This window comes from Oncorhynchus tshawytscha, linkage group LG31, assembly GCF_018296145.1.
Source record: "Oncorhynchus tshawytscha isolate Ot180627B linkage group LG31, Otsh_v2.0, whole genome shotgun sequence".
Taxonomy (NCBI): Eukaryota; Metazoa; Chordata; class Actinopteri; order Salmoniformes; family Salmonidae; genus Oncorhynchus; species Oncorhynchus tshawytscha.
Window position 1 is genome coordinate 4,069,294 of NC_056459.1, and position 18,010 is coordinate 4,087,303.

The 18,010-nt window shown below is 41.8% G+C and overlaps 2 protein-coding genes and 2 non-coding genes across 4 annotated transcripts; all 4 read left to right on the forward strand.

Annotated features, from left to right (window-relative positions):
• The first annotated feature begins 1,914 nt into the window (after positions 1 to 1,914).
• LOC112229952 (lysosomal thioesterase PPT2-A) lies at positions 1,915 to 10,416 on the forward strand. Its single transcript, XM_024396122.2, has 8 exons — positions 1,915 to 2,423; positions 6,524 to 6,677; positions 7,571 to 7,666; positions 7,802 to 7,909; positions 8,046 to 8,129; positions 8,360 to 8,444; positions 9,089 to 9,143; positions 9,257 to 10,416. The coding sequence occupies exons 1-8, from the start codon at positions 2,247 to 2,249 to the stop codon at positions 9,398 to 9,400; spliced, it is 903 nt and encodes a 300-aa protein (XP_024251890.1). The 5' UTR covers positions 1,915 to 2,246; the 3' UTR covers positions 9,401 to 10,416.
• Positions 10,417 to 14,895: 4,479 nt separating this feature from the next.
• Positions 14,896 to 17,762, forward strand: LOC112229956 (40S ribosomal protein S5). The gene is made up of 6 exons (XM_024396128.2): positions 14,896 to 15,020; positions 15,824 to 15,933; positions 16,204 to 16,413; positions 16,896 to 17,024; positions 17,362 to 17,460; positions 17,637 to 17,762. Coding segments are annotated over exons 1-6 (618 nt in total). The 5' UTR covers positions 14,896 to 15,019; the 3' UTR covers positions 17,706 to 17,762.
• On the forward strand, positions 15,993 to 16,124 carry LOC112230047. The gene has a single exon (XR_002950264.1). It is a non-coding gene; the product is annotated as a small nucleolar RNA SNORA3/SNORA45 family (small nucleolar RNA).
• LOC112230046 lies at positions 16,582 to 16,709 on the forward strand. Its single transcript, XR_002950263.1, has one exon. It is a non-coding gene; the product is annotated as a small nucleolar RNA SNORA65 (small nucleolar RNA).
• Positions 17,763 to 18,010: the final 248 nt, after the last annotated feature.

The following is an 18,010-nucleotide window of genomic DNA, read 5'->3' on the forward strand; positions in this document are numbered from 1 at the left end:
AGGAATGCTTTTCCAACAGTCTTGAAGGAGTTCCCACATATGTTGAGCACTTGTTGGGTGCTTTTCCTTCACTTTGCGGTCCAACTCAACCCAAACCATCTCAATTGGGCTGAGGTCAGGTGATTGTGGAGGCCAGGTCATCTGATGCAACACTCCCTCACTCTCCTTCTTGGTCAAATAGCCCTTAGACAGCCTGGAGGTGTGTTGGGTCATTGTCGTGTTTAAAAAAAATGACCAGATGGGATGGCATATTGCTGCAGAATGCTGTGGTAGCCATGCTGGTTAAGTGTGCCTTGAATTCTAAATAAATCCCCAACAGTGTAAGCAGCAAAGCACACCCACAACATCACACCTCCTCCATGCTTCACGGTGAGAACCACACATGCAGAGATCATCCGTTCACCAGCTCTGCGTCTCACAAAGACACGGCATTTGGAACCAAAAATATCGAATTTGGACTCATCAGACCAAAGGACAGATTTCCACCGGTCTACTGTGCATTGCTCGTGTTTCTTGACCCAAGCAAGTCTCTTCTTATTGGTGTCCTTTTGTAGTGGTTTCCAGTGGTGTAAAGTACTTAAGTAAAAAATACTTTTAAGTACTACTTAAATAGTTTTTTTCGGTATCTGTACTTTGCTATTTATATTTTTGACTACTTTTACTCCACTACATTCCTAAAGAAAATCATGTATTTTTTACTCCTTACATTTTCTCTGACACCCAAAAGTACATTTGGAATGCTTAGCAGGACAGGAAAATTGTCTAATTCATGCACTTATCAAGAGAACATCCCTGGTCATCCCTCCTGCCTCTGATCTGGTGGACTTAATAAACACAAATGCTTCGTTTGTAAATTATGTCTGAGTGTTGAACTGTGACACTGACTATCTGTAAATTTAAAGAACAAGAAAATTGTGTTGTCTGGTTGGCTTAATATAAGACTTAAAATTATTTATAATTTTACTTTTGAATCTTAAGTACGTTTAAAACCAAATACTTTTAGTAGTATTTTATTGGGCGACTTTTACTTGAGTCATTTTCTTTTAATTAAGGTATCTTTACTTTTACTCAAGTATGAAAATTGGGTACTTTTTTCACCACTGGTGGTTTCTTTGCAGCAATTCGACCAGGAAATACTAAAAATAAAGAAAACCCTTGAATAAGTAGGTATGTCATTCTCATATGTATACGTATATACTGTACTCTATATCATCTACTGCATCTTTATGTAATACATGTATCACTAGCCACTTTAAACTATGCCACTTTGTTTACATACTCATCTCATATGTATATGCTGTACTCGATACTATCTACTGCATCTTGCCTATGCCGCTCTGTACCATCACTCATTCATATATCTTTATGTACATATTCTTTATCCCTTTACACTTGTGTGTATAAGGTAGTAGTTTTGGAATTGCTAGTTAGATTAATCGTTGGTTATTACTGCATTGTCGGAACTAGAAGCACAAGTATTTCGCTACACTCGCATGAACATCTGCTAACCATGTGTATGTGACAAATAAAATTTGATCTGATTTGATTTGTGTCCAAACTTTTGACTGGTACTGTATATGATAATTATTACTCCACTACAGTAATGTCCATAGTAAATGTAAATACTGTGTTAAGATGTAATGTTGTGGGTGAGCAAAATAGTAACTGAGCTACACATTCAATAGTTGTATTTTGGTATGATGACCAGGCCGTATGCACTTGTGAGCTACACACTTGTTTACAATAAATGTTGCCGTCCTAATTGTGTTATTTTGGGAAAAGGTGCATGCGGCATTTTTCTGTGTCGGTGTTATTTTTCTGTCTAGGATAGTTGGGGCCAGGGTTGGGGTAGGCGGCTCCTTTGAGAAGCTATCGAAACCGGAAATGACTTAATGCGCGGTGTCGGGTTTTGATCAAGAACCGGAACAAACAAACCCCCAAGCAAATATTAAGTGGCGTTGTGTCTGAACACCTGTTATATGCAGAGGGTAAATGCAGAAATTTCGCAAGGGTGTTCATTTAATTTAAAACACGATTTAAGAAAGGGAACGAGAGTAAAGAGTAGCACATGACATGGCAATTTTATGTAGGACCTATTTATTTGCAAAATTGGCTAAAGAAACATAAATTCCCCTAAACCAGGCACGAGTTTAACCGGAGTACGGTGTTGGGCAGATTGTGTACAGTGTACGATAATTTAGTATTCTCTGGTTTTTACCGCGATTTAATGTTTTGTTAGAATAACTATGAAAGGGCCCTCTGCCGTCTCTAGTCGGAGGAAGAGCGGGGTGACGAGGCTGTTGTGGACACTGTTTGGTGCCTGCCTTGTTGCTACAGTCATCGGGTACAAGCCAGTGGTCATAGTCCATGGTTTGTTCGACAGCTCCGGGGTATTTGTGGAGTTGCTTCGCTTCATCAATCAGGTGAGTGCATGAAAATATACCAACACAGACTACAAATATAAGTCACGAAAGATTGGATATGGGTGATAATAAACGCCTGTTAGGCTATGTAATAACGGAACAGATATGGCAGGCTGGATTATATAGATTGTAACATGTCTAAGACTCATATCAGTATTTTAAACTATAACTTGTTTGTATTAGGGTTTCCATTGTGCTGCTGTAACCTGGGCCCGCGCTTAAGTTTACTCATCAAACATGCCTGTGGTCTGCTTGAATGGCACGAAACGTGTTTTTTTTATAGTAATTTCGGTCGCTTCAGTGTTTCCAATCTCTCTGGGACTGTTACATAAGTGTCACATTGTTCTTCTATGAAGGCGATGTTCTAATGAAATCAACGTTTGTCGCCGGTCATATCAGCTGAGCTCTTCATGAATACTACTGAAATAGGCTGTTGATTGTTGCCAGATTCTTGACATAATGTTGCCTTTGCTACCCTTTGCCTGGGTTTATGCACAAGAAAACAATCATAAGGAACATAGCGGGGTTCACAGGATGGCAGACAGGGCCAGATTAGCTGGATAAATTAAGTTCCTACAGTACTATCCTATCTTCGTTTATGTACAATCAGTGAAAGCATTTCCATGTTTCTCTCGATACACAAAGATGACGAAATTTAAGTTTAGTCTAGTGCTGTTTGAATGCAGCAGGTAATAATACTTTTTAATTTGTTTATTTATTTAACCTTTATTTAGCTAGGCAAGTCAGTTAAGAACAAATCCTTATTTACAATGATGACCAACCAAATTGCAAAATGCCTCCTGCTGGGGCTGGCATTAAAGATTTAAAAAATATATATATTAGGACAAAACACACATCACTGCAAGAGCGACAACACTACATAAAGAGAGACCTAAGACGAGAACATGGTAGCAACACAACATGGTACAAACATTATTGGGCACAGGCAACTGCACAAAGGGCAAGGAGGTAGAGACAACAATACATCACGCAAAGCAGCCACAACTGTCAGTAAGAGTGCCCATGATTGAGGCTTTGAAAGACGAGATTGAGAGAACTGTCCAGTTTGAGTGTTGCAGCTCGTTCCAGTCGCTAGCTGCAGCGAACTGAAAAGACAAGCGACCCTGGCATGTGTGTGTGCTTTGGGGACCTTAATATATTGTGACTGGCAGAACGGGTGTTGTATGTGGAGGATGTAGATATCTCAGGTAGGGGGGAGTGAGGCCTAAGAGGGTTTTATAAATAAGCATCAACCAGTGGGTCTTGTGACGGGTATACAGAGATTACCAGTTTACAGAGGAGTATAGAGTGCAGTGATGTGTCCTATAAGGAGCATTGGTGGCAAATCTGATGGCCGAATGGTAAAGAGCTCGAGAGCATCCTTACCTGCCGATCTATAAATTACGTCTCCGTATTCTAGCATGGGTAGGATGGTCATCTGAATCAGGGTTAGTTTGGCAACTGGGGTGAAAGAGGAGCGATTACGATAGAGGAAACCAAGTTTATATTTAACTTTAGCCTGCAGCTTTGATATGTGCTGAGAGAAGGACAGTGTACCATCTAGCCATACTCCCAAGTACTTGTATGAGGTGTCTACCTCAAGCTCTAAACCCTCAGAGATAGTAATCACACCTGTGGGGAGAGGGGCATTCTTCTTACCAAACCACATGACTTTTGTTTTGGAGGTGTTAAGAACAAAGTTATGGGTAGAGAAAGCTTGTTGGACACAAAGAAACCTTTGTTGTAGAGCATTTAACACAAAATCCGGGGAGGGGCCAGTTGAGTATAAGACTGTAACATCTGCATATAAATGGATGAGAGGGTTTCCTACTGCCTGAGCTATGTTGTTGATGTGAATTGAGAAGAGCGTGGGGCCTAGGATTGATCCTTGGGGTACTCCCTTGGTAACAGGCAGTGGCTGAGACAGCATATTTTCTGACTTTATACACTGCACTCTTTGAGGGGTTGTTAGGAAACCAGGCTAAAGACCCCTCCGAGACACGAATACTCCTTAGCCGGCCCACAAGAATGGAATGGTCTACCGTATCAAAAGCGTTGGCCAAGTCAATAAAAATAGCAGCACAACAATTCTTAGAATCAAGGGCAATGGTGACATCATTGAGGACCTTTAAGGTTGCAATGATGCATCTATAACCTGAGCGGAAACCAGATTAGAACAGTGTGCGGGCCTTCTTGTTCTATACCACCCTGCTGAGGAACCCCAACCACCTCTACTGTGGCAAAGAACGTGTCCGCTGAAGTAACAAAAGGCTCAGACAAACTCTTGACTTCAACAGATCACTTTAGGGGAACCAACTCATTTCTCCGACCACAAAATATAACCGAGTGGCACAGTGTCACTCAACCCAGCAAAGGACATCTCCCCATAATTGACTCCTGAATCCGCCTCAGAAGCCTGCAGAAGGCACATCGCATACAGTGCCTTCAGAAAGTATTCATACCCCTTGAGTTATTCCACATTTTGTTACAGCCTAAATTTTATTTTTAAGTTGCTTTTTGGGGGGTCTTTTTTAAAGAGCGATTGCCCCTAAAAAGCAACTTCTCGTTTTTAAAATGGCCTATGTGGCATGGATATGAGTCAAACATTTATTCTAGTGTCAAAATGTATTACAAAGTGTAGATAGGATCATTTGTAATAAAGTCAGCCTCGTCCAAAACAGAGATTTGCAAGACTATATTAAAAAATGGAATGGATGGTACGTAGCAGTTTTCCATGGGTTGGGTTTATTTGAATCCTGCTGGCAGCACCCAAGTAATCATCTATTAGGATTGCAGCTAAAAGCGACCCGATCATAATGCCCATGGTCAATTTGGTTTGACATTCGATATCCCTATGGGATTAGTTAGGGACTGTCAGTAAATTACACAATGTACTTGGGACAATCAAATGTCAAATTAACTGCAAGAAGCCCAAACGGATATAATATTTGACAAAAACATCATTTCGAATTTCCTATACATTTGTATACGATCACATATCTCTCTTATGGGTGGGAATAGCTTGGAACAGATTTCCAAAATGTAAATCACGAAGAGCTGATTTGCTGGTGTTTTTAGTCTTATATCCAACAATTCATTCAATTCAGAAAGGTTGGCGTGACAAATAAAATCACCTGTGGGAAAATTCGTCCCACAGGGCCGCCTGTTGGTGAACCCTGCCTTATGGTAAATTGTGACAGCGAACAAAAATAACTTGATTGGACATTTTATTATTTAAGCCTGCCAGCAGCACCATCATGCAGATGTCCTCCCGCACAGGTAGTCTCCAATGAAGACTGACATCAAACAAAGTCCGTAGGCTGTACAGTTTCAATTCTGGTCTTATTCAAAGTTGACTTAAGCTGCAATATGCAGAAAACGCTCTGCCGTTTCCTGGTTGCTAAAATTCGAATAGTTTGCCTAATTTCAGTTTGTGACAAAACAAACGTGTAGAAAATCATTGGTCACAGCAGTGTAGATGGTAGTCTTTTCCATTACTAAAGTTATTTGTATTTTCAGCTGTTTAAAGCTGGTGTACAAAACTGAAAGTAAAAGACTTAAATTAAAGTTAAGAACTGGAAGCATAGAAACAGCGCACATAGAACATATCTACCACTTAGACTTGCCTTCAATGAGAATTACATATCTATAACTGAATTTGGTCAGGTCGCCCAAAAAGTTACACATTTCAGCTTTAAGTCTACCTACCTATGGTTTGATTATTATTTTTTAACTTGCAGGACATTTCATATCATACAAGAACCGTTTGAAGAACCCATTTTTGATTCCATATAGAACCCTTTCCACACAGGGTTCTACCTGGAACCTAGTGCACAAAAAACTGAACACTTTTGGCTTGTGTGCACCACTTTCAAAACTGCTGGCTGAGTTGAGTTTTTGCATAAGAAATGCTGAAATCAGTTGAGACATTTTGCTTCATGTATTGACTAATTTGTCATCTTCTCTGACAATCCTAGCTTTATAGCCTTCCAAATAAACCTATCTTTGTTATAGTCATTGATCCTATTCAAATTAGGATTTGTATATTCTAATTCTATGCTTATAGTGCTCTAATCTGTCCCATCCTCTTCTTCTGACAGTCTCACCCAGGAACCAATGTGTCAGTCATCGACCTGTTTGACCGCAGCTCTAGCTTACAGCCACTATGGAAACAAGTGGAGGGCTTCAAGGAAGCCATCTATCCCATCATGCAAAATGCTGCAGATGGGGTCCACTTCATCTGCTACTCTCAAGGTGTGTGTGTGTGACTCTGTGTTATGCTGAATATTATTTTAATACAGCTTTATATTCAATCAATCAAATGTATTTATAAAGCCCTTACATCAGCTGATGTCACAAAGTGCTGTACAGAAACCCAGCCTAAAACCCCAAACAGCAATCGATGCAGGTGTAGAAGCACGGTGGCTAGGAAAAACTCCCTAGAAAGGCCAGAACCTAGGAAGAAACCTAGATCGGAACCAGGCTATGAGGGGTGGCCAGTCCTCTTCTGGCTGTGCCGGGTGGAGATTATAACAGAACATGGCCAAGATGTTCAAATGTTCATAGATGACCAGCAGGGTCAAATAATAATAATAATCACAGTGGTTGTCGAGGGTGAAACAGGTCAGCACCTCAGGAGTAAATGTCAGTTGGCTTTTCATAGCCGATCATTGAGAGTATCTCTACCGCTCCTGCTGTCTCTAGAGAGTTGAAAACAGCAGGTCTGGGACAGGTAGCACGTCCGGTCAACAGGTCAGAGTTCCACATCCGCAGGAAGAAAAGTTGAAACTGGAGCAGCAGCAAGGCCAGGTGGACTGGGGACAGCAAGGAGTCATCAGGCCAGGTAGTCCTGAGGCATGGTCCTAGGCTCAGGTCCTCCGAGAGAGAGAGAATTAGGGAGAGCATACTTAAATTCACACAGGACACCGGATAAGACAGGAGAAATACCCCAGATATAAGACTGACCCTAGCCTCCTGACACAAACTACTGCAGCATAAATACTGGAGGCTGAGAGAGGAGGGTGTCGGGAGACACTGTGGTCCCATCCAACAATACTCCCGGACAGGGCCAAACAGGCAGGATATAACCCCACCCACTTTGCCAAAGCACAGCCTCCACACCACTATTCACCCTTGTTCTGTTACAGGTGGACTGATTTGCAGAGGGATCCTGTCCACTCTTCCTAATCACAATGTCCACTCCTTCATCTCTTTGTCCTCGCCTCAGGCTGGACAGTATGGAGGTGTGAGTTCGTTATAAACCATCAACTTGATCTTTGTGTGCAACAGCCAACGTGATTGTTTGAAACATGATACATTGAAGTTCTGTGCTAATATGTGCTGAGGCCTGAATTAAACTAACTTGTGTTTCTGTTCAGACACAGACTACCTAAAGTACCTCTTCCCCCAGTTCATGAAGTCCAACCTGTTTCATTTCTGCTACACTGGAGTGGGCCAGAGGATATCCATCTGCAACTACTGGAAAGGTGAGTGTGTTTAGGACAAAATGTACCTTCACTCAACCTTCCCTCGTAGGGTTCCCAAGGAGTCACTGTGGATATATTGAGGGTCTTTGGTCGTGGTGAAAAATTGTTTGACTAAACTGTTTGTTCTCTCTTGCAGACCCCCATCACACGGACATGTATGTGAACGGCAGTGATTATCTGGCTTTATTGAACAGTGAGAGGTCAAATCCTAATTCAACAGGTCAGCAACGCTGCTAATGTGAATCTTGTCGGTCCCCTTTGTTGTGGGTTTTAAATTCATCCACTATTTCAGAGAAGTGTTAGTCTGTCTACTCTATTGCTGCTGAGTCAACGTTGTCATTGGTTGTAGTACTCTGCATTTTATAGGAACCTTTTGGTCATTGTACAGTATTGTTGTTGTGTATTTTGTTATTACAATTATATAGTTAGGATATATTCTTTCTCATTCAGTGTGGAAAAATAACTTCCTACGTATCAAGAAGCTGGTCTTAATTGGGGGGCCAGACGATGGAGTCATCACACCCTGGCAGTCCAGGTGACTAGTTCATCCTTCCTCTTTCCTAGAGTATACAAAATGTTTTTAAAAAAACACCTGCTCTTTCCATGACATGGGCTGACCAGGTGAATCCAGGTGAAAGCTATGATCCCTTATTGATGTCACTTGTTAAGTCCACTTCAATCAGTGTAGATGAAGAGACTGGTTAAAGAAGGATTTTTAAGCTTTGAGACATGGAATGTGTATGTGTGCCATTCAGAGGGTGAATGGGCAAGACACAAGATTTGTCTTTGAACGGGGTATGGTAGTATGTGCTGCTGGGTTTTCACGCTCGACAGTTTCCAGTGTGTATCAAGAATGGTCCACCAGCCAAAGGACATCCAGCCAACTTCACACAACTGTAGGAAGCATTGGAGTCAACATGGCCCTGCATCCCTGTGGAACGCTTTCGACCCCTTGTGTGTTAGGTGTTCCCAATGTTTGGTATACTCTGTATATTCTGGTAAAGAATTGTTTCCATTCTATCTGCTAGATACGGTATTGTTTATCTTAAATTGGCTGTAAGAAAAATATTCTCTCTCCACTTTAATGTATGAGGCATTGTGTTCCAAGAGAGATTTCTCTTCATTCAATATCATCCACTCACTGGTTCACATCTTTTTAATTTCTTTTTTGCTCTTTAGTCAGTTTGGATTTTACAATGACAACGAGACTGTCGTTGAGATAAAGGACCAGGATGTGAGTATTATTTTAGACCATGTTTTTGCATAAGTATGACACAAGATTCCATCTGGATGCTATATGCTATCTTCTTATAATGATTCCTTACATTTGTCTCCTCCCTTTCCTAGCTATATTTGAGAGATGTGTTTGGCCTGAAGACCCTAAACGCTCGTGGGGACCTGTTCCTGTGCTCAATGGCTGGAGTAGAGCACGTCAAGTGGCACTCCAATGACACTGTGTTCAACACCTGCATTGAGAAGTGGCTCGTTTAGCGCAGACTACTCCACCAAACAGCATTACAAGAACAGTCATATTTCATACAATCTTTACAGTGAAACACACACGCACACAGTTTTACTGCTGCAGTGTGATTCACACAGTGGAAATATGAGTTTAACTCTGTATGCACTACATTGTGAACTACTCCTTATGTTCTTACGTTTGTGAGAATGATTCAAAACATACTGTCATCATTACACTAAAAACCCACGTGTACCTACTGTTACATGTGTATCCATGTCTGTGCTTTACCTACACATACCTAAGAAAGTACCACACAACAGTGCCTGACTGAGTGACGTCCTGTTCATTTTCAGACCCACTGCCCAGTTCAACTCTTTTACTAGAGTGACTTTTACCATTGGTTATAGCTGGTAACAAATGTTTTTGTCTTTTTAACCTATAAAGTAAGCCCTTATGGTGGCTGTTGCTAAGCTACCCTACAGACCGCTGCAGTAGAAATCATGCCTTACGTTTTTAGAGTGTTAGCCATGTGTCTCAGTGTTCCATTTTATATGTCTCCAAACCGAAGTGTTGTGACACACTGCCTACAGTGATGGTGCTAAAAAGGTGGAGTGGAAGGAAAAGAAAGGGAAGAGATACTGGAGACAGGAAATTATTAGAAAGGAAAAAGGGTTTAGGAATGGCTGGAAAGGGAGAAGTGTAAAGAGTGTTATTTCCCTGTCTTGAACATAATGTATGTGAAATACCTGTACCTCTTGTTGCATTTACATATCTCAGGTTTGATCAGAAGCCTATGTCTGTTTTTGTCAAAGGGAATGGTTTATTTTTAACTCAACTGTTTGTTATACTGTTATGGGTGTTTTCTTATGGTTGTATGAAAAGGGGGATTGCCTGTGGGACTATAGTGAAAGTACTCTAAGTTACATTGTGAAGTAAGATGGAAAGCATTGCACAAAGATTAAAATTGTAACTAGAAATGAGACTGTCAGGTATGAGGGATTGCTATAGCTTGTAAAATATTTGTAAAGTTGTTGACATTGCAGTATTATGTGTGTGTCTTCTTGGTTTATGTTCTGTCAGTACGGTGGAAAGTATGGATTATGTCCCTTGTGATCCGCACAGGTCGAGTAATTCATATTAAAGTTACACCGGTGGCGTGACCGCTTGGGAGGATGTTCCCCCGCGGTTCATATTAAACCGTATGTTGGTCCACGCTGTGGCAGGATGCAACGTTGATCTTGTAAAATATTGAGAGCGTGCAGGGTGATGCCCATGTGGCAATTCCAGTCCTCGGGGCCTGATTGGTGTCACAGTGTTGCCCCAGCTAACACCTAACTCAACTAATCAAGATCTTCAGTTTAGAATGCAATTTGATTAATCAGCTGTGTTTGCTAGGGATGGAGAAAAAGTGTGACACCAATCAGGCCCCTGAGGACTAGAGTTGCCCTGATTGTAGCAGGTCTGCCTATCTCATTCAGGGGGATGTCATTCAGCACAGCTCAGAATGAGGTACCACTTCTGGCCGAGTGACATATCACAACTTCTGGGACCAGGGAGCCCTTCTCCCTTGTAGGCCTGAGTGAGGATGTCCACAACCCAGTGTAAAAGCCTCTGCTTGGACAATGCAAGGCCTTTTGACATGTCTGGTGAGTATGCAGGCCATTGAAGAACTGGGACATTTTCAGCTTCCAGGAGTTGTATACAGATCCTTGTGACATCGGCCGTGCATTATCATGCGCAGTGGCAATTTTAGCATGTAAATCTTGGTGCCCCCACAAAAAAAGTGGGATGCATGCCAGCAAAGCCACTACACAATACATTCACTGCACTATAACGGTGACAAACGGTTCCCACAAACTGTAAGTGCCTACATAAAGCTGTCCCAACGTCTTATCACTGCTACACCTGGCTGACAGTGGAGCCTTGTCTGGCAGTGAAACTGTTAATTCAGCCTCATTTACTGCCTTTTAAAGAAACATAGCTGATATGGCTGGCTTGCTTAAACAAATGTGGTTTCTAATGAACTGGCATAAGGGGGACGACAAGCGGATAAGAGGCAATCCGTAATTTTGATTAAGACAAGGAGCAATATAACTATTTGTTTGGCACATTTGAAATGTATAGCGACAGAATTCAGAACATGGGCCGTTCTTAGTGTTCTCCCTGTACAAGTCAAAACCGTAGGATAAATAAAGGGGGCATACAATGAAAACTTACAATATTCAATGATTAGATTTATTTAAAACAGGTTATAGGCTACATGTGCACCACCAAGTCAGAACAGTAGGTGAAATTAAGAGGGGTAAATAGACCAAATTATTAGGGTGAGGCACATGGGCTACTAACAGCTTACTACACAACAGACACTTAGTATTACTTTTTTAGCTACAGTATACATATCTCCCTGGCATATTATATAATTTATGCAGCAGCATACGAGACATTTTTGGATTCACCTTGTTGTGCTGTGCTCACTTGAACAGGAAGGTGGCACGGTGTTCCTTCGTAGGCAAATTTTGTCATCAAAGTCTGTCATTCTCTGGATATATGGTGCTTTCAAGACAACTGGGAACTCGGAAATAAGCAAGGTCGATTCATGATGATGTCATTGATCTTCAGGTCACAGCTCTAGAAAGAGGCCCAAGTTCCCAATTTACAATTCCGAGTTGGATGACCATTCAAAATGTATTTCCCAGTCGGAGCTAGTTTTTTTCGGAATTCCCAGTTGTTTTGAAGTCAAATTTTCACAGTTCCGAGTTAGTTGTTTTGAGCGTGGGACAAATCATGCTTCATTTACAGCATGGCCAATATTGAATATTTATCCTTTTAAGCTTGGAAAAGAGACCCATAAACCCAGACTTGGACCACACACACTCTCCACTGAATAGAAGACTAGTGATTTGCAATGCTTGCAGTTAGCCACTGATTCCTTCCAAACCACTTATTGTTGAATTAGCAATTTCCAACTTGTTGTGGAATGTTTATGTCCAATGGTCGATGAGCACTGATGTTTTATCTATAATGTCCAATGGTCGATGAGCACTGATGTTTTATCTATAATGTCCAATGGTCGATGAGCACTGATGTTTTATCTATAATTCCTCTTCATATAAGGATTAAAAAGGATTTGCCAGTAAATTGTCGACTTGATTCATGACTGCTAGCTAAGATTTTGAAAGTATGATATTGACATGATCAGTCCAATCAAAGCTACTGTACATACAGTTGAAGTCAGAAGTTTACATACACCTTAGCCAAATACATTTAAACTCAGTTTTTCACAATTCCTGACATTTAATCCTAGTGTAACAGTATAACTTTAGACCGTCCTCTCGCCCATACCCGGGCGCGAACCAGGGACCCTCTGCACACATCAACAACAGTCACCCTCGAAGCATCGTTACCCATCGCTCCACAAAAGCCGCGGCTCTTGCAGAGCAAGGGGAACCACTACTTCAAGGTCTCAGAGCAAGTGACGTCACCGATTGAAACACTATTTAGCGCGAACCACCGCTAACTAAACTAGCTGTTTCACATCCGTTACATTCGTAAAAATTCCCAGTTTTAGGTCAGTTAGGATAACCACTTTATTTTAATGTGAAATGTCAGAATAATAGTGATTTATTTCAGTTTTTATTTATTTCACATTCCCAGTGGATCAGAAGTTTACATGCACTCAATTAGTATTTGGTAGCATTGCATTTAAATTGTTAAACTTGGGTCAAACATTTCAGGTAGCCTTCCACAACAAGTTGGGTGAATTTGGACCCATTCCTCCTGACAGAGCTGATGTGACTGAGTCAGGTTTGTAGGCCTCCTTGCTCGCACACACTTTTTCTACCCACAACATTTCTATGGGATTGAGATCAGGGCTTGTGATGGCCATTCCAATACCTTGACTTTGTTGTCCTTAAGCCATTTTGCCACAATTTTGGAAGTATGCTTGGGGTCATTGTCCATTTGGAAGACCCATTTGCGAACAAGCTTCAACTTCGTGACTGATGCCTTGATGTTGCTTCAATATATCCACATACTTTTTCTACCTCACGATGCCATCTATTTTGTGAAGTGCACCAGTCCCTCCTGCAGCAAAGCACCCCCACAACATGACACTGCCACCCCCGTGCTTCACGGTTGGGATGGTGTGCTTCATGGTTGGGATGGTGTTCTTCGGCTTGCAAGCCTCCCCCTTTTTCCTCCAAACATAACGATGGTCATTATGGCCAAACAGTTCTATTGTTGTTTCATCAGACCAGAGGACATTTCTCCAAATAGTACAATCTTTGTCCCCATGTGCAGTTGCAAACCGTAATCTGGCTTTATGGTGGTTTTGGAGCAGTGGCTTCCTTGTTGAGCGGTCTTTCAGATTATGTCAATATAGGACTCGTTTTTACTGTGGATATAGATACTTTTGTACCTGTTTCCTCTAGCATCTTCACAAGGTCCTTTGCTGTTGTTCTGGGATTGATTTGCACTTTTCGCAACAAAATACGTTAATCTCTAGGAGACAGAACGCGTCTCCTTCCTGAGCAGTATGACGGCTGTGTGGTCCCATGGTGTTTATACTTGCGTACTATTGTTTGTATAGATGAACGTGATACATTCAGGCGTTTTAATTTTTTTCTCAAGGATGAACCAGACTTGAGGAGGTCTTGGCTGTTTTCTTTTGATTTTCCCATGATGTCAAGCAAAGAGGCAATGAGTTTGAAGATAGACTTGGATGGGTACTTCTAACGTCCCTCTATGGCAGCATTCAAGGGGCTAGAATTTTTAAAGTCTTCCCTTAGACTTAGCGGGGATTTAGTGTCCCCATGAGTGACAGAACACTGAGCCAATCATGGCGCAACGCTTTGTATTTTCTGCTTGCTTTCCCCACCATTTCTTTTTTGGGCAAAAAATGTGGGGCTCAAAACATGTCGGGCTCTGCCCCACCTGCCCTGAATCACTGGTCACCACTGATCATGCTGAAACATGATTAATTGCACGACAATGGACCTTTCATCGCGGTATCTCTGTGCATTCAAATTGCAATCGATAAAATGCTACAACAGCTTTGGTGGACTTTCCTGCAGTCAGCATTCCAATTGCAAGTTCCCTCAACTTGAGACATCTGTGGCATTGTGTTGCGTGACAAAACTGCACATTTTAGTGGCCTTTTTTTGTCCCCAGCACAAGGTGCACCTGCCACACACATATGCCACACCTGTCAGGGGGATGGATTATCTTGGCATAGGAGAAATGCCCACTAACTGGGATGTAAACAAATGTGTGCACAAGATTCGAGAGAAATACACCTTTTATGCATTTGGGATCTTTTATTTCAGCTCATGAAACATGGAACCATCACTTTACATGTTGCGTTTATATTTTTGTTTAGTGTACTATCCTTGCGCCATCCAAATTTAGTAGGACGTATTATTTTCATTGAAACACGTCAGGGAAATGATATACTCCAATTTCAGTTGTCATTACATTTCCATAATTCATGTTAATATCGGAGATGAGATTTCTACCATGGAACTAAAATTCCATAAAAGCCGTGCAATCCGGATACATTTGCTTCATTTCCGCCTTGCTGGATATCTGCATGAGGCAACCTCACCAGGCCCTTTTACGTCTCTGAGAAGTGTGGTACAGAACGGCAGACAAGTGAGTGAAAAGAATATACGATTTTCATGCCCAAAATTGCACGAAAGAGCACAATGTCAAACCAACATACGTGTAACATTACTCGTTCGCCTTTGAGTCAAAAGTATATCACAATTTTTAGTTCGAAGTTTTTAAAGAGTCTGAATGTTTGCTCCGTACTCAAATGATTTCATCAGGCGAAGATTGTTAGCGCGATGCTAGCACATGTGCAACATGAATGTCTAGCTAGCAACACGTTTAGCGTCCTCGCGGGATCACTCAGCGCATTATGTTGCTTTACAATATGTCTAGTTTCCTGTGTAACACATGGCTACTTGAAATATATTGTACTTTTGCTCACAATTTGACGTTGGCTGGTGAAATTGTAACGTTACTGTAAGCTAACTAGCTACCGCTCGTTGGTAGACTCGAGCTGATAGGCTTTTGGGCCTAGAGTGTAGACTCATTCACATGGTCTGTTTAAAAAAAAAAAAATCCTACTAGTTAATTACAGGTAGTTATTTACACATGCATTTATGCGGTCCATGTGTGACCTAACCCACGTTGCCAACATCACTAGTAACCGTTAACGTTAGCTAACTATTCGTGTGTTGGCAGCAGTGGCAGAAATTCCTTCGTGGTGTTTCCTCTTGCATCCAACGAATGAGTTGATCATGATGTGTTAATGTCATTGATTAATGTAGGATACCATTATTACAAGGCATTTTGCCTTGTGGGATCTGTGACCAGACATTGCGCGCGTGGTACCTTGAATCTCATTAAATCATCAGTATTACCTGACCAAATATTATGATTCTCTCCAGTGACTTCAGAGTCGTGGGAGACTGCCCCAGCAGTGGCTGAAACGCCAGAAATCAAGCTCTTTGGGAAATGGAGTACCGATGATGTTCAGATCAATGACATCTCACTGCAGGTGAAGCATTTCAATGTTTGACTGGTGACCCTTCTAGGCACTAATTTGTTATTTGTGTAAGTGAGGCTAGAGTCACGTCTTTACAACCCTCATTGTCCTGGTGTGCTAGAGTGCTCGCATAGTAAACTTCTTTGCATATTCATTGGCTGTAGTCTCTTGTGTCCCAGTCAATCACCAGCTCAGAAATATGTATGTATTCCCTTAACCTGGACATTCAAACCTAAATTCTTGGGACGGGAGCTAATATTTATGCCTTTTGGTTCACCTCAGGATTACATTGCCGTGAAGGAGAAGTATGCTAAGTACCTGCCACACTCTGGAGGCCGTTATGCTGCCAAGCGTTTCCGAAAGGCCCAGTGCCCCATTGTGGAGCGTCTCACCAACTCCATGATGATGCACGGCCGCAACAACGGCAAGAAGCTGATGACCTGTCGCATCGTTAAGCATGCCTTTGAGATCATCCACCTGCTCACTGGCGAGGTATGTACCATCTCTATCTTATCCAACATTGTTTTTTGCATCCCAAATAGCACCCTGTTCCCTTTATAGTGCATTACTATGGTCCTTGGTCAAAAGTAATGTACTAATTGGGGAATAGGGTGCCGTTTGGAATGCAGTCTTTGCCTTAAACTCCATGCCTGTCAGCCTCCCGCCACTATGCCGGTCTGTTTCAGTGACCTGAGTATAATCCAGTGGAGGCTCAGATGGACCCAGCTCTAGGAAGCAGGGCTGCCCAAACAAATGGGCAACTCTGTGCCGAAAGGCCTGGAACACACACCACATGGAACTTTTAATGCTTTAAGTCCATGCCTACTCTCCTGTTATCACTCCAATTTTAGTTGTCAGCTGGATGTCTCAAATGTAGGCTGTAAGTGGCTTTCCCTGTGATTTGTACCCCTGAATATGGCTTACAGTACAGTTGTGGTGGTTGACCTTGTCTCTCCTCTGCCTTGCCCCCTCAGAACCCCCTGCAGGTGCTGGTCAATGCCATTATCAACAGCGGACCCCGTGAGGACTCCACCCGTATTGGTCGTGCTGGTACTGTGAGGAGGCAGGCTGTGGATGTGTCCCCTCTGCGTAGAGTCAACCAGGTAAAGTAAACTGCCTGCACATTCTGCTCTCCAACTCAGTGCCTGTGTATGCGGCCACTTGTTTCACTGCCAAAAATCTAGGCTGTCACACGTGAAGTAACAGGAATATGAAAGACTTGTCATTTGTGTACTTGAGCCTAGAGTCACGCCTTCACAAACTCATTGTCCTGGTGTGCTAGAGTGCTCGCAGAGTGAACATCTTTGCCTATTCATTGGCTGTAGTCTCTTGTGGCCCAGCTCAGATACAGAATGTCCAATTTGACTTGTTTTGTGTAGATTCATAACGTAGTTTATTTATGTTCTGTGTTGTTCATGTCTGCCCTCTGTGTTTTGTCAGGCAATCTGGCTGCTCTGCACTGGAGCAAGAGAAGCTGCTTTCAGGAACATCAAGACCATCGCTGAGTGCCTCGCCGATGAACTGATCAACGCTGCTAAGGTGAGACTGTTTAAAGTGTAGTCTCAAATGCTGTTTCAGTACTAAACATTTGGTTCTGAACCAGTCTGCAGTTTTCATAATGTTTTTCTAGTGTTCTGTTATAGGTTTTTTTTTTTACTAGTTCTCATGTCAATTTATTTGGTTTTGATCAGTGTATTGAATGTTTTGTCTCTCAGGGTTCTTCTAACTCCTACGCCATCAAGAAGAAGGATGAGTTGGAGAGAGTCGCCAAGTCCAACCGTTAAAGTTTGCTTTCTAGAAGAAAAAAAACGAGGAAATAAATTTGAACTTCATTTGTTTAATGTGGTATGGTGTTTAGTAAAATGCATACTTATAAAGGCATCAATACATGACTGGGTTGAGGAATTAGTCAAAGGTTTAAAATGTATTTGCTCTACTAAATACTTCTAAACATCACATACAAAGGCTACACTAAAATGCTGAATTTGAGTACAAATTGAGTTCTTGTTTTGATTATGTAGGTAGTTGAACTATAGAAATTAATGCAGTCTCAATTGCATACTACTGATTTGTATTCTAATGGGGAGTA

Coding starts and splice junctions, on each gene's coding strand:
- LOC112229952 (XM_024396122.2), top strand. CDS start 2,247: ATGAAAGGGCCCTCTGCCGTCTCTAGTCGGAGGAAGAGCGGGGTGACG. Junction 2,424..6,523: donor TGCTTCGCTTCATCAATCAG/GTGAGTGCATGA, acceptor TTCTTCTGACAG/TCTCACCCAGGAACCAATGT. Junction 6,678..7,570: donor CTTCATCTGCTACTCTCAAG/GTGTGTGTGTGT, acceptor GTTCTGTTACAG/GTGGACTGATTTGCAGAGGG.
- LOC112229956 (XM_024396128.2), top strand. Junction 15,934..16,203: donor TCAATGACATCTCACTGCAG/GTGAAGCATTTC, acceptor GGTTCACCTCAG/GATTACATTGCCGTGAAGGA. Junction 17,025..17,361: donor CTCTGCGTAGAGTCAACCAG/GTAAAGTAAACT, acceptor GTGTTTTGTCAG/GCAATCTGGCTGCTCTGCAC.